At 43.7% G+C, this 16,054-nt stretch overlaps 1 protein-coding gene across 9 annotated transcripts in view; it reads right to left on the minus strand.

Moving 5' to 3' along the window:
* LOC121439635 (dystrobrevin beta) overlaps positions 1-16,054 on the minus strand; it is a 234,448-nt gene that overhangs the window by 33,878 nt on the left and 184,516 nt on the right. For all 9 annotated transcript variants that reach the window (XM_041640172.1, XM_041640169.1, XM_041640167.1 and 6 more), the window contains one exon: positions 14,586-14,673. In XM_041640172.1, the coding sequence (XP_041496106.1) occupies positions 14,586-14,673 (88 nt within the window). The remainder of the gene's footprint in view (positions 1-14,585; positions 14,674-16,054) is intronic.

Raw genomic sequence — 16,054 nt, forward strand, 5'->3', positions numbered from 1 at the left:
TTGCCCCGTGCAGCAGGAGGTTTACTGCTGAGGAGTATCACCGTGCCCCACCCCCTTGCTTCCAGCTTTTGGCAACCACAGATGGAAGCAGTGCTGGACTTTTACTTACAGGGCTTAATATCAATATACACTGTTTTCTTACTTTGTACGTGTGTGTGCACACGCCACTGAGTGTGAGCGTGCATGTTATGGTGTGAGGTGAGAGGATATGCATGAGCTGTTTCTCTCTCCTTCTACCTTGTAGGTTCCAGGGCTGCACTCAGCCTTGGTGAGGAGAGAGTCTTTACCCACTCAGAAACCTGATATTTCTTCTCAGTAAGTACACTGACATGGAGCTGCTGAGCTGCACGCTCACAGTGTTTCCCAAAGTAGTTGAACCACCTTATCTCCCTCTGGCAATATCTAATGATTCCTATTTCTTTTTGCTCTTTTTGTTTAATATATTTATGTATATGGGTGTTTTGCACACATGCATGTCTGTGAACTACCTGTATGCCTGGCGCCTACAAAACTCCTGGAACTGGAGTAGCAAAGGGTTGCTGGCTACTACGTGGGTTCTGGGAATCGAACCCAGGTCCTTTAGAAGATCAACCAGTGATCTTAACTTCTAAGCCATCTCCACAGCTCCAAGGCATAGTAGTCTCACTGAAAGCTGTTAAAATCTTTCTTGTTTCAACATCCTTACTGTAAAGGATGTAACTGTGAGGTTTCCTTTATTTAAATAGGAGTGAGTTTACGTTTCATTAAATCTGCCCCATGCCCTTTGCTTCAGACGGGATCTGATGCTGCCTAGAATGTTATGTATCCAAGGATGACCCTGGACCTCAGATCCTCTTCCCTCTACCACCCAAATGCTTACTGGCATCTGGCACCACACCTGGTTTATGCTGTGCTGGGGGTTGAACACGGGGCTTTGTACATGCTGGGCAAGCACTGACTAACCGAATCAAATCCCCAGCCCCTGACCTTTTAAAATATACAGTTTAGTCGTTTTTAGTGTGTTTGGACTATGAAACCATCACCGCCCTGTATTTCCAGCAAAGTTTTACTATCCCCCAATCCATGCCCATTAGCAACCATGATCTATTTCTGCTTGCCCTGTGTACCACCATTCTTTCTGTCTCTGTAGTTTTACTAATTCTGTATATTATACAAAAATACAATCTATAGCCGGGCGGTGGTGGCGCACGCCTTTAATCCCAGCACTTGGGAGGCAGAGGCAGGCGGATCTTTGTGAGTTCGAGACCAGCCTGGTCTACAAGAGCTAGTTCCAGGACAGGCTCCAAAACCACAGAGAAACCCTGTCTCGAAAAACCAAAAAAAAAAAAAATATATATATATATACAATCTATATAGCCTTTATATCCGACTTCTTTAACATGGCAAGGTGCGTTCAAGCTTCACTTGTATTATGTCACAAATATGTATTTCTTTTTTATGGATAAATAATATTCCACAATATAAATATCCCGCGTTTTTCTATCAGCTGATTTGGGTTCTTTCCACATTGGATAGAAATATGTTCTTCCTTTCGAATACTAGTCTAGAAGGAAAACTGCTGAGTCACAGGCTAACTGCCTTTCAAAAGACTTTTCCTAAAGGGTTGGACTGCTTCCAAACAACACTGTATGGAATCCCTCCTTTCCCTCGCATGCTTTTTTTTACTTTTTTTAAAAAAAATATTTATCTTTTAAATATTGTATACATATTAAATAATAAATATTTATTTATTATGTATACAATATTCTTTCTGCGTGTATGCCTGAAGGCCAGAAGAGGGCATCAGACCTCATTACAGATGGTTGTGAGCCACCGTGTGGTTGCTGGGAATTGAACGCGGGACCTTTGGAAGAGCAGGCAATGCTCTTAACCGCTGAGCCATCTCTCCAGCCCCCTCCCTCGCATGCTTGCCAACACTTGTTCATCTTTCTGAGGAGTCATTCTCATGGGTGTAAGGTGGTATCTCACGTGGATTCTTTTTTTTCCTTTGAAGATTTATTTAATTATTATGTATAGAGTGTTCTGCCTGCATGTATGCCTGCAGGCCAGACGAGGGCACCAAATCTCATTACAGATGGTTGTGAGCCACCATATAGGTGCTGGGAATTGAACTCATGATCTCTGGAAGAGCAGCCAGTGCTCTTAACCACTGAACCATCTCTCCAGCCCCTCATGTAGATTCTTTAAGAACTAATGCTGAGCACACTGTCATATGCGGAATCATTATTTGTGTTATCTTTGGAGAGACCATGACATGTGATTTGTACCCTTGCTAGCTTCTTCAAGAATAGGTAGAAAACAACAATAATCAATTGTTTAGAAACAGACCCATATACATACTGCACAGAGTGGGTCAGGGCTCAGGGATTAGCTCAGCTGAGAGAGTGTTTGCCCTGCATATATGAAACCCTGGGTTTGATCTCCGACACCCCAACACCACGTAAAACCAGGTGTGGTGACATTCTTATAATCTTCACACTTATAGAGGATCAGGAGTTCAAGGTCATCCTCAGCTACAGAGCCAGTCCAAGGCTAGCCTGGGTCCTGTGAGACTGAACCAGATCCCCCCCCCCCATGGCAACAGGACGTGTATTAGCCAAGGAACACAGAAAGGAAAGGGGATAATGAGGTGTTGTTTCCCTCTGACTCAGCAACTACAACGGAAGCTCTCAATTAGGCTCCTTGCCAGCCATGCTCACTCTGCACCTTCTCTGCGTTGTCTCAAGCACAACCTACAAGAAGCAAGAACCTAATACCCTGCCCGGAGCTTGAAGATTCAATAACTCTTTTCATGGGGTGCTTTCTAAATAAACGGGCAAAAAACCACAGAGAAACCCTGTCTTGAAAAAACCAAAAAATAAAAATAAAAAAAAATAAATAAATAAACGGGCAAAACAGCACAGCCGACCTGACTAACCAGATCACCTGATATTTTTCTTCTTTAAAATAAAAATTAAAAACAAGATAACTTTCTTCTTTCCTTGGAAGTGTGGACCAGCGGCCAGCTGAGCAAACTCCCCGCACTGTATTTAGCGTCACGTGAGAACTCGAGTTGAACCTCACCAAAGATGGCCTGAGAATGAACCTGGCTATGAATAATCAGTTTCAAATCGAAAAGAAAAAAGTGGAATTAAAAGTCATAGCTTCTGTTAGGGTAAGAGCAGGGAAAATTACAGATGTGGGAAGGGTTTGTGTATGAAAACACGCATGCTTGGTGTCATTCACTGGGAGTGTCTAGATAACCCTCGGTACTTTTGGTATCTGACTGTAAACCTGGTGACTTCTGTAGTGGAGGCTGAAGTAGGAATCCAAAGCCATCAATAGAGATCCCTAAGCGGGCAAGATTCCCTAGCTCTCAGAAATATGTTTCTCAAACAGAAGTGAGCAAGCAACAGTTCCTGCATACAGAATGGGGCTGGGCTTTCCCACTGCCTGCACTCACAGAACCCCCAACCCAGCCCTAGTGAGTGTCTAGTGTGGCCTCTCTTCTTTGATCAAAATGTAGATATAAGTGGTGGCATAGGCCTTCAACCTCAGCACTCTAGGGCAGAGGCAGGCAGATCTCTGAGTTCTTGGTCAGTTTGCCATACAGAGGACACACATACATTCATCTCTGTCTCCTGCCATGTGATGCTCTGGGCTGACCCAGGACCCTTCCATCCCATCACCAGATGCTGGTCTTTGACCTTAGACCACCAGCATACTGAGTCCAAACAAGCCTTTTTTTTCTTTAGGTGTTCTAGCAATGAAAAATGGACTAGTATATATTATATTCTATATAACAGGCACACTATTTCATACACTATGGGTCTCCTTAATAATAACAGTCACAACATAATAAAACAAAGGCAAGTCTCCCTTCTTGAAATAACTTCTGGACTCTGAAGAGGCTAACACAGAAATAGAATGATTAATTCATAAAGACACTGGATACGTTATCTAGAAGAGACCCTAAATAATTTCTTTCAAGAACAAAATCAATTTATTCATTTCCTGACTCCTCAGTGCCCAGATAGCTAGTGATGCCTAGGTAAATGGGAAAAAAACCTCACCTCGAGGAGCCCACAATACATCGGCAGAGATCAGAAACAAACAAACAAACAGAAAAATAATAGAAGTAAGTAAATAAACACAGGTCCAGCAGTGGTAGCACACGCCTTTAATCCCAGCACTCGGGAGGTAGAGACAGGCAGATCTTAGTGAGTTCGAGGCCAGCCTGGTCTACAGACCGAGTTGCAGGACAGGCTCCAAAGCTACACAGAGAAACTCTGTCTCGAAAGCAAAAACAAAACCAAAGTAAATAAACACACGCTAGTATTAACAGGCACAGGAAGTAAGGTGGTGACTGGGACTGAGGTTCCGCCAGCCAAGTGCTTCTGAGCATGCGCAGCAAGTTAGATGCCTGGGGAAGAGCACGTGCAGCAGAAAAGAAGGGCTGGCGCCAGGACAGCTGACCCTGCTGAGGCAGCTTAAAGGCTTGAAAGTGAGGAAGAAGAATCAACAGTCAAGAGTTTATCAGTTCCTATGCAGTCATTTCAGCACAGAGCTGAAAAGGGACTCTAGGGAAAAAAAAAGAAAGAAAGAATGCTTCATGCAAAGGAGACAAGTTGGTTTAGGAGACCTCATCATGAAAATATGCGTGAGTGTATGTAAAGAAGTGCTGAGACATTCGGCTCGTGTTTATGGTTCCCATTCTAACCTGCTTTAACAAAATGAGCGTTTTACGCAGACAGTAGGAAAATAAATTTCCATAAGCTCACACTAATTCGTTACGGGGCTCTGCCACACTGACTGCCTCTAAACGACATTTTCTTTTCTGTTGCTGAAGTATCTTTATGCAAAACATTTGTCATATTTTATACTTCAGTAAACAGCTCTTTAAATATTTAAAGCCAGCCTTTGATCAGCTGGCCAACATCTCCTTCATGGAAGAGAGCTTCTATTACACAGCAAATCCTTTAACCAGAGCCTGACCTCTCCCCTTCCTCCTACCCAGGCTTCCAGGGGAGGAAACTCTGGTCAAATCTGGGGCTGTGGAAGGGGATCCGAGAAGCTCAAAATGAAACAACAAAAAATTAAGCCCAGTGCAGTGGCTCATGCCAGTAATCTCGGTACTAGGGAGGCTGAGACAGAATATTACCACAAGGCAAAGCTAGCCTGAGCTAATGAGTGAGTTCCCCGCTAGCATGGATGCAGTGTGCAACCAACCTTGACTCAAACACGAAGGCTACGGATTTAGTTCCCAACCCCCACAGAGCGGCTCCCCGGGATCATTGCTCCAGTTTCCAGGAGATTTTTTTATTTTTTATTGAAAAAAAAAAAATTTCCGCCTCCTCCCAGCCTCCCATTTCCCTCCGCCTCCTCCCGCCCCTCTCCCCTCCCCCCACTCCTCTCCCCCTCCCTCTCCAGTCCGAAGAGCAGCCAGGGTTCCCTGCCCTGTGGAAAGTCCAAGGTCCTTCCCCCTCCATCCAGGTCTAGGAAGGTGAACATCCAAACTGGCTAGGCTGTGGTACACGCATATACATACTGCAATGCAGAAAAAAGTCATACACATAAAAAAAAAGTTTTTAAATTTTAAAAAAGAAAAACTAGAAAGCAAAACAAAAAAAAGATGGAGAAAATTTGAGCACTTTTGAATAAATAGCTTCTCAGGACTTTAACAAAACTTTCACAAAACTGAAAGTTGAATGTCCCCAACCCCGAAGTCCTAGAAATCCTTTCTCCAGTCACAGCTTGTGGGTGGAAGTTGTCCTCATAAGGTTGGTGTCTATGAAGAAAAAACTTGATTCTCTCTTAGGATTCAGACTTCACGGGTGGAAAACAGCACCTCACTTTGAGTTTGATTAATTCAGGCTTGCAATTTTTCAGCTGTCTATATTTTGTTTTGAAAATAAATCTAAAAATAAAACCATAAAGATGTAGGAGACAGTTTAAAACACAGGAACCTGCAGCGGTCGGAAGGGAGCCTCCTGGTCCCAATACCCAGAACTGCTGTGGGCTGTGAGCTGCCATGTGGGTGCTGGGAACCAGGTCCTCTGAAAGAACAGCCAGTGCTCTTCACCAAGGAGCCATCTCCCCAGCTCCAGCTAAGATTGCTGTAACTGGTCTGAGATAATAAAGCCTGGGCATTGGGAGGCTGAGATCTCTCCAGGTGATTGCAATGTATCCAGTGGAATAAGTCACAAACACCTGCCATGTTAGACGCCTTTAAAATTCAGCAAAGGCAACAGTTTCAGTTTCTCTGTTGTCCCTCTGAGTTTCTCTCCACAGTTGGCCCCCTGGGAAAGTGCTTTTACTCTTTAACCTTGCTTTGTCCTTTAAGGCCCTTCATTAGCCTACCTTATAGAAGAAAAACAAATTATCAAGATTTACTCAACGGCTAAATAAAAGCTAATTCTGGGTTTACTTAAATAAAAACCTGAACCCTGAAGCTCTTTTGACTTATGAAACTTGGTTGGTCTGCAACAGGTGATAAAAGACATGCTTAGGTTCCTGCACGCAGAGTGTATACTGGCTGGCGCACACACACACACACACACACACACACATTTCCAAGTTGTCGGATATTTTACTATGCAGACAACATTTGAAGCGCTGCTCAAGCAGTCAGAACTCTGAGTTTCTGGAACAGACAGAACTCTTAGCATCTTACAATGTTTCCTATGTGCTTGTGGCTTTGTGTTAGATTGATTTTTTTTTTTTTTTTTTTTTTTTGGTTTTTCGAGACAGGGTTTCTCTGTGGTTTTGGAGCCTGTCCTGGAACTAGCTCTTGTAGACCAGGCTGGTCTCGAATTCACAAAGATCCGCCTGCCTCTGCCTCCCAAGTGCTGGGATTAAAGGCATGCGCCACCACCGCCCGGCTTATGTGTATGAGTGGTTTTGCCTACATGCATGTCTATGCACCACATGTGTGGCAGTGGAGGTCAGAAGGGGGAGTCAGGTCCCCTGGAACCTGTCATATGGGTGCTGGGAAACAAACCTAGGTTCTCTGAAAGAGTGACCCAGTGCTCTTAACCACTGAGCCATTTCTCCAGCACTCTCACCTTTTCCTCTCTCTCTCTCTCTCTCTGTCTCTCTCTCCCTCTCTCTCTCCCCCCCCTCTCTCTCTGTCTCTCTCTCTCTGTCTCTCTCTCTCTGTCTCTCTCTCTCTCTGTCTCTCTCTCTCTCTCTCTCTCTCTCTCTCTCTGCCAAAGCTGATGACAGGTGTTCAGTCTCTGAGACCCACATGGGGAAAGAAGAAACTGAATCTTGCAAGTACTTCTTTGGCCGCTATACCTCACCCAAATAAACAAACAAAACAATTTTTAAAAGCAAATCAATTTAAATCCCAGCACTTGGGAGGTAAAAGTAGGAGGATTGTGAATTCAAGGTCAGTCCCGGCTCCATATTAAGTCTGATGCCAATCTGGGGTACCTGAGACACTGTCTCAAAAAACCCAACCCAAACAAAATCCCAAACAAACACCCCCCCCCCCCAATTTACTTAGCACTGAATACCAGAAACACTAGTGATATGTTTGTTAAAACACCACGCTGGCCAGACGGTGGTGGGGCACACCTTTAATCCCAGGGCTCGAGGGGCAGAGGCAGGTGGATCTCTGTGAGTTCAAGGCCAGCCTGGTGTACAAAAGCTACTTCCAAAACAGGTTCCAAAGCTACAGGGAAACCCTGTCTCAAAAAACGAATGCTGTAAAGGCACAAGGAGATCTTTACTAGACACGGAGTCATGCAGACCTATATTCGCCATCAAGTCTAGTGGGGACCTCCGAGGTGACTCAAGGTGCCTTTCTTCTCATTTGCAAATCACATCAGGAATCTCATCTGTCTCCTAAAGTTGCCTTGAGGACTAGGTAAAACATCCAGGCCAGGGGCTGGAGAGATGGCTCAGTAGTTCAGAACACTTGCTGCTCTTCCAGAGGGCTGAAGTTCAGCATCCACAATGGGCAGTTCCTACCCAGTAATTCAAGCTCCAGGAGATTCTGATTAAGTACTCATTAAGTGCGTGTGCATGCGTGCACGCGCGCATGCACACACACACACACACGCTACACATGCACGCACATGCATACACACACACACACAGCAGGAACTACAGAATAACCCAGTTCCAGCCTAGACTAGACTGTGTGGAATGGGGGAGGCAAACTTTAATAATGAAGAATGAGGAGTGGGATCCACTTAGGTTGCACACCCTCTACTCCTAGGAAAGACAGTGCTTCTCATACATGAGCATCCTCTCAGGTTCAAGAGTCTCAGAGTGCTACAGCACCTTACGGAGGTGGAGACACATCTGCCAGATACAGGATAAGAAACAAGATCCCTTTGATTGAACTAGGCAAATGCTACCTGTCCAAGGCAAGTAGGCAGTCAGCCAGATGTAGCCTAGCATGCATTTCTGCACTCTCCTAAAAAAAGAGGCCAAAAAAAAAAAAAAAACAAAAACAAACAAAAAAAAAAAAGAGGCCAGTGGCTTTGACCTTTATGAAGCTGACAGGATGAGTCCAACGAGAGGTCCCTGAAAGCCACTACAGTGCACCCTGGGCAGTCTGCCCACAATCCTACCTCCTAGAGGATAACTGGAGGGTTATGGGTTATTAACCTCTCCCCAGAATCCAATAATGCTGTTTAAGACCATGTTTCCCAGGCTGGCTGTAAATCAGAAGACAGCAAATTTTCTTCCTTCCTTCCTTCCTTTCTTCCTTTCTTTCTTTTTTTTTCTTCAGTAAAGACAGATGGGCCCTAAACCCAGAGGTTCTCATTCAGTCGGTCAGAGACAAAGCCTACACATTTTAAAGTGCTTCACATTATGCGGCCAGGTTTTGCAATGACTATGTTAGTGGGGGTTGAAGTCATTACGCGTACACAAAATCCAGCTTAGATACTGTTGATAAGGCGCAAGGATGCTCCTGAGACAGTGTGTACCTCGAGCAACCATGACAATGAGAGGAAAGCCTCTCAGAAATGTTTATAAGTCAGATAGAATGACAATGGGTGATGCGTTCCCGGCCCTTTCACCTCTTCTGTAATGGGCTTTATGATTTCTTTTTTCGTGAGACAACCCTCAAAGTAAACGCTCAGATGGCACCCAGGGCTGGGTAAGAGAATGAAGACTCTGCTGTGGCTGTTACAGGCTCTTCCGCTTCCTTTTTTTTTTTTTTTTTTTTTAAGAGTCTTAGGCATTCTAGGAAAACAAATGAGTTATCATGGCACATCTGAGACACCCATAGTGCCCTTCTTCAGGTGACAGCCTGAGGTGCTGCATGGTCTGTTAGGCACCCAGGCTGAAGCTGCCCAGTGGTTGCTGGGGGGCGGCGCTGCACAGGGTGTGTGTCGCCTTCACCAGTGATTGACCGGCCTCTCTGCCCAGTGGCTGCTGGGGGGCGGCGCTGCACAGGGTGTGTGCCGCCTTCACCAGTGATTGACCTGCCTCTCTCTGTGGAAGAAGGTCTTTGAGCAAAATCAATAGGAAGCCTATCTGCCAGGCCATAAACAAACTCTTCAGAGCATTACACCCACTTTATGCAAAGTACTTGTATCAGGGTGAGATTAGAGGATTAGGGGTTTTGTGTCAGGCAGAAATCTGGTAAAGAAGAATCCTTGAGAGTCCTGATGTTTAGCAGATAACCACACTTGGCGAAATAAACTAAGATGAAAGGGACCCTTTGAGCACTTGACCTCCAGCTCCTCCCAGCTGTGATAGCTTTCAATTCAACACTGGAAACCAGCCGTGTAGGCATCCTTATCTGGGTTCCTGGTGAAGGAGATCGGGGCCTCAGGGTGAAAAGGCTTTGCCTCTTATTTAACCGTACTTTAAAGCGCTGTGTGAGGTCAACAGGGCTATCTAAAAGCGTGAAGCACACGTTAGAATTCAGCCACAACGCAACCCATCTTGACTCACTGCCCCATGAATCTTAATTTTTAAAATTACTTGACCAGTTGTGCCCCAGGGCTTATGTAAGCTTTGCCCACCTCTTCCACATTGTTCTGCAGTGTTCCATCCCCCCAACCTTTAGAGTTGCAATATTGGAGTCAGATATGTGACCTGATGTTAAGATTCTCAACAAAACAAAACAAAACAAAACAAACGGATTATTTTGGGGAGAAGAGCCACACCAAGAATCTTCATTAGCAGCTCTGGCAGACAAGTCCATCTCCCTGGGCACACACTGGTCAAATCTCGCTTCTCTCCAGCACCAGTCTCCGAGCTCCGCCACTTCCACCCTCGTGCCTTTACAAAGGCTTAAATAATGCTGGGAATGCCTGTTTCTTTTTACCTGGTAGTGTCTGAGAGTTCGTGGTTTGGGCTCCACTTCATCTTTCCTTTTAACTCATTCTAGAACCCTAACTTTCAATAGTTAAATTATCAGTGTTTGAGAGATAAAAACGGCATTTCCCCCCACCCCCAGTTTAGCCACTTACAGACTACAACGCTGGGTGTTCATCTCTTAGGCCACAGGAAACAGGACTATTTTGAATAATCAATTAGCTAAGATATGCAAAGCACTTAGGATAACGACCACCACCTCTTGCACAGTCAGCAAGTGTGAGTCATTAGCACTACTCTTGTGTGCAGCATACTGTGACCTTTCCAAGCCCCTAGGAGTGTGTTTCTCCTTTCTCCTTTTAACATTTTAACTAGTTATTTTCAGTGCAGTAATGACACTCAATTGTTTTTCCCTCTAAGGAATATTCTTAAGTTTTGTCAAAAACATCAGCAACAGACGATGTACTCAAACATTTTATCTTTGAATAAAAGTGTTTCCCCACCATTTAGGAAAATTTATCACATTGTTGCTGTGGAGAAATTACCAATCCTTTGTAAACAACATGTTTTCTCTCTCTCTCTCTCTTAAGGTCCTGGAGACTGAAGCCAGTAACTGTGCATATCAGGAGAGCCCTCTAAATCAAGGGGCAGAGCACCCCCCACCACCACCACACCCCCCCTTCCGTGCTTCCCATTCCTGAGAACTTCCTGGGGAGTCTTGTCTTATATAAATTCTGGAAATTTTTAACCATTGGTTCTAATCCTAATTCTAAAGTGTTTAGATTCCAATTCGATGACTGTTGGGTTCTCTCTCTATCACATCTCTGAATATAATAGTTCAGATTTTCCAACTCTGTGTTGTGTTTTGGAAATTTTTCTTTTTTGGTTTTTCAAGACAGGGTTTTGCTGTAGTTTTGGAGCCTGTCCTGGAACTAGCTCCTGTAGATCAGGCTGGCCTCGAACTCACAGAGATCCACCTGCCTCCAGAGTGCTGGGCTTAAAGGCGTGTGCCACCACCGCCCGGCTGGAAATTTTTCTTTTTTCTCCTCTTTTGAGCTGGGGGTCTCCTGTAACCCAGATTAGCTTCAAATTTCCAGTGCAGGTGAAGATGAATGTGGACTTCAGAGTCTCATGTTTAGGAACTTTGGATGAGCTACAATATCCCAGGATGGCCTGGAATTCTCTCTATATAGCTCAAGCTGACCTTGAACTGCAACAGGACTTACACCACAAGTCACTGTTTCAAGTTTTGGAAATTTTTCTTACACATATTTTCTAGCTCAGAAATTTTATTTTCACTTTTGCCTGATATTTCCCTAACACACTGACTGATTTTTGAGTTAAAAATTATTTTATTTTTGATTTTGTATATGTATGTGTTTCTGTGTATGAATTTCTGCACACATGAGTGCAGGCATCTACAGAGGCCAGAAATGGACATTGAATCCCTGGAGCTGGAGTTACAGGCTGTTGTGAGCTGCCTGATGTGGGTGCTGGGACCTCAACTCCAGTCCTCTGCAAGAGCAGCAGCAAATGCTCTTAACTGCTGAGGTATCTCAGCACCACTCCCAATAAGAGAAATTGGGGGGCTAGAGAGATGCCTCAGCAGTTAATAGCACTGACTGCTCTCCATGAAGACCCAGGTTTAGTTCCCAACATCTACATGATGGTTAACAACCACCTGTAGTTCTAGTTCCAGAGGTTCTGATGCCTTCTTCTGGCCATCTCCCACACATGGTACACAGGCACACAGAACAGAGTCGTGCAGAGAGAAGTCTGAGTGCTTGTGAGAAAACTCCAAGGAAACAAGAGTCTTATGACCTCAGTTTCTTCGAAAACACAAAATTGTTCTTGGATTATTTTTTTGTGTCCCTCTCAGGTGTAGCAGACAGGAGTTGAGTTTACTTTGGCTTATTCATTACAACTGATTACTGTTATTTTGTTTGTTTGTTTTTTATAAAAAATTTATAGCCAGAACATTCTTTTCAAGATTTATTTATTATGTGTACTGCATTCCTTCCATGTGTGCCCACAGGCCAGAAGGGGGTGCCAGGTCTCATTACAGATGACTGTGAGCTACCATGTGGTTGCTGGGAATTGAACTCAGGACCTCTGGAAGAGCAGTCAGTGCTCTTAACCACTGAGCCATCTCTCCAGCCCTTGTTTGTTTTTTTGAGACAGAAAACTCATTCTGTAGATGAAGGTAGCCCCTAAGACTCAGAGATCCACCTACCTCTGCCTCCCAAGTGCTAGAAAGAAGTGTGCCACCATGCATGGCTAAACCTCATTTTCTTAATTATAGAATTTTACAGTAGGCTTTGGTTTCACCTAGGGTGACATTTGCAACTCTGTTCTTTTTCAAGACGGCCATAGTTACGTTAGGTCTTCTGGTGGTTTGAACAGGAATGGGCCCCCACAGACTCGTGTGTCTGAATGTTTGGCTCATAGGGAGTGGCACTATTAGGAGGTGTGGCCTTGTTGGAGGAAGTGTGTCACTGTGGAGGTGGGCTTTGCGGTGTCGTTTATGCTCAAGCCATGACCAGTGTGGCGCTCTCCTTCTACTGACTGCTGATCAAGATGTAGAACTCTCAGTTCCTTCTCCAGCACCATGTCTGCCTGTACGCTGCCCTGTCTTCCCATAACGATAATGGACTAAACCTCTGAGACAGTAAGCCAACCCCAATTAAATGTTTTCCTTTGTAAAAGCTGCTGTGGTCATTGTGTCTCTTCACAGCAATAGAAACCCAAACTAAGACAGGTCCTTTAGTTTTCTAACCATATTTTGAAATGAGTTTGCCGATTTAACAACACACAGAAGGCTGTTGAGTATGACATAGTAGCATATGCCTCGTAGAGGCCAGTTAGGGTTATTTAGATTCCTAAACCCCAATTCCAACCTAATCCAACCCAAATCTTGTTAGGCCTCTGATTGATATTGACTCTGTAAGTCAGTTTGAAGATATCTACTTATGTCAACACCAAATCTTTTAGGCAACAACATGACACACCTCTACATTTACATAGGCTGTCTGTAATTTCTTTTAGCAAGGTTCTGTACCTTTCAGTCTTCAGTCCCCTTCATTATTATTAAAGTTATTGTTGGTGGTGCTGGAGACTGAATCCAGGGCAAGCACTCAGGCACTGAGCCATGGACGCCCCGTGCTCTTCAGACACTCTTTGTCTTGTAGCTCCACTGCAAAGTGTGTGCACAGGCTCCCTGGCACTCTCTGGAGTTGGTCATGTTACTGTCAAAGACCATTTATCTTCTTTTCAGAATTTATGCTTCGTGTTGCACTGGCTAGGTTTTGTAATGTAACTAACTGTAAATAGACAGCAAAATTAGACCTGCAGGACATATAGGAAGGAATGTTCTGGAATTTAGTCTTTAAATGTTGGCACTAGCAGGAGTTTTTTGTGTAAGCATTGCTCAGGGGAGGAAGTTTGTCTTATGTCAGATGGCTTTTCTGCATCTACTAAAATGATCTTACAAATTTCCTCATGTGAATTATATTGATTTATTTTAATATAATATATAACTTTGCATTCCTTGGACAAACTAAACTGATCATGGAGTATTAACCTTTGCACATCCCCCCCCCATCCTTTAAGCACAATATATTCAACAGTAAAGCCATCAGGGCATAGAGTTTTCTTTGTGGGAAATTAATTATAAATTCAATTTAACAAACATTTAACAGATTTTTTTTGCTAATTTTCATGTCATTTTCTTGTGTGTCTTTTAAGAAATATGCACATTGCACCTGCATTAACCTCTTTTTTGGTAGGTTTTTGAGACAGGGTTATACTGTGCAGCCCTGGCTGGCCTACAATTTAGTTTGTAGTCCAGGCTGGCTTCAAACTCACAGAGATTTACTCACCACTGCTTCCTAAGTGCTGGGATTAAAGGCATTCACTACCACATCTGGCTGGGCTATTAACTTTATTGAAGATACTATTTCCTCTCATACTTTCAATTTCTGTAAGATCTGTAGTGATGTCCCTTCTCTCATTCCTGGCATTGGTAATTTGTATTGCTTTTCCTTTTCCCTTTATCAGTATTGTTAGGAGTTTATACTAAATGTATTGATATTTTAGAATAACTAAATTCTGTTTTATTTTTTTCTTCTTGATCTGTATTTCAAAAAGAACATTAAAGATAAAATTAAAGCCTCCTTCATTCTCTTCCTACACATCTCCTTCTATTCCCCAGCATCCCCCTTTTGTGAGTGTCAAAATGACTATTCTCCTAAGGAATACGTATATTCAATGTAATCAAACAATGCTGCACTCTGGTACTCTCCTGGGAGCCTCCACTCACTCACCATGTTGCCTGCCTCTGCAGCCAGTCGGGCAGCATAACGTGCTATAAGCCGATGCTCCTCATCCAGCCGGCTAGGACTGTCCAGGACACTGCCAAGGAGATAAAATCCAACAGGTGTCTATTAGACATCTCTGATTCTTGTTCTGTTCTTCAAGGAGAAAGGCTTATAGCTAAGAATGATAATTATTAGTAGACGTCTGTGTCACAGATGCTAAATCTTCCCAGACAAAAGGATTCAGGAAAATAATGGGGCTGCACATACCATCCCCATGTATCCACATCGGCAAAGGGGCAATTTCTTTCTAAATGAAGGGTTAAGGAAAGACACCCTGCAAAAATCCGAGATAGGGATTACTAACCAAATGTTTGGGGAAAGTAACTTTATAGAGCCAGGTCTTGAACTAAAATGAGACTTAAGAAAACTATGTGATCATAAAAAACAGAGGGCTGAGAAAATACTTAACACTGGCTGAAGGAAAAAGAATCCCAGCCAGGGTTGGCTAAGAAAACTGTCTAGTTGGAAAGAGTCTGTGGTATGAGAAATTCCCTTTTAACACCCTTTGTCCTGTTGTACAATGTTCATTTCACACATGGGGCCAGTCTGAAGTAAGCCGGTCCATCTTCCTCTTCCACCTCTCTCCTCTCATCTTTTTAGGACGGTGGTGAGTTATTTCTGTATTGCCCACACTTAGCTCCCAATTCTCCTGCCTGAGTCTCCCCAGAACAGGAATTACAAGTGTGTACTACTGTGTCCTGCCTCATCCATTACTCTAACAATGTAAGAACCCTCGTAGATGAGGTACCAGATAATATGGTACCAGATAAAAGAAAATCAGCTCTACGAGTATATCATCATCATCATCATCGTCGTCTTCTTCTTCTTCTTCTTCCTTCTTTCTTTCTTTTTTTTTTTTTTTTTTTGAGTCAGGCTCTGATTCTGTAGCCCAGGCTGTCCTTGAATTCAATGTAATCCTCCTTGCCTCTGCCTCCTGAGTGCTGGGATTACAGGCATGAACCACCATGCCGACTAAGAAGCTTTAGGGAAACAGGGATGGATGATGACTTGACCAGAGCAATGTGAGCTGTTAAGGCAAAAGAATTATATAAGTTGTGCCTGGACCCCAAAATGAGTTCAAGGACAGCCTAGGTAATTTGTTCCCAAATAAAAGGTAAAAAGAGACCTAGGGATATTGCTCAATGGTCACGTACTTGCCTACCATGTGTGAAGCCCCCACGTCAATCCTTAGTGCCACAAAATAAAACAAAACAATTATTGGTTTATTTGTTCCAATTAACTTACAGTTTCGGAATCAGCCAAGAACTTTATGATTCCTTCAAAGCAGCATGGGACTCATTTCCTTAGACTGTGGATCAGAAAGGATGCAGTACTCATCCATCCTCTTGCTCTTTCTGAACCAATGGTCATCAATCCTTGCTCAGGGACTTGAGGATGCTAGCTATATCTGCCCT

The sequence above is a fragment of the Microtus oregoni genome, unplaced genomic scaffold (genome assembly GCF_018167655.1).
Source record: "Microtus oregoni isolate MIOR12 unplaced genomic scaffold, Mior012 000062F_ref0000492, whole genome shotgun sequence".
NCBI lineage: Eukaryota > Metazoa > Chordata > Mammalia > Rodentia > Cricetidae > Microtus > Microtus oregoni.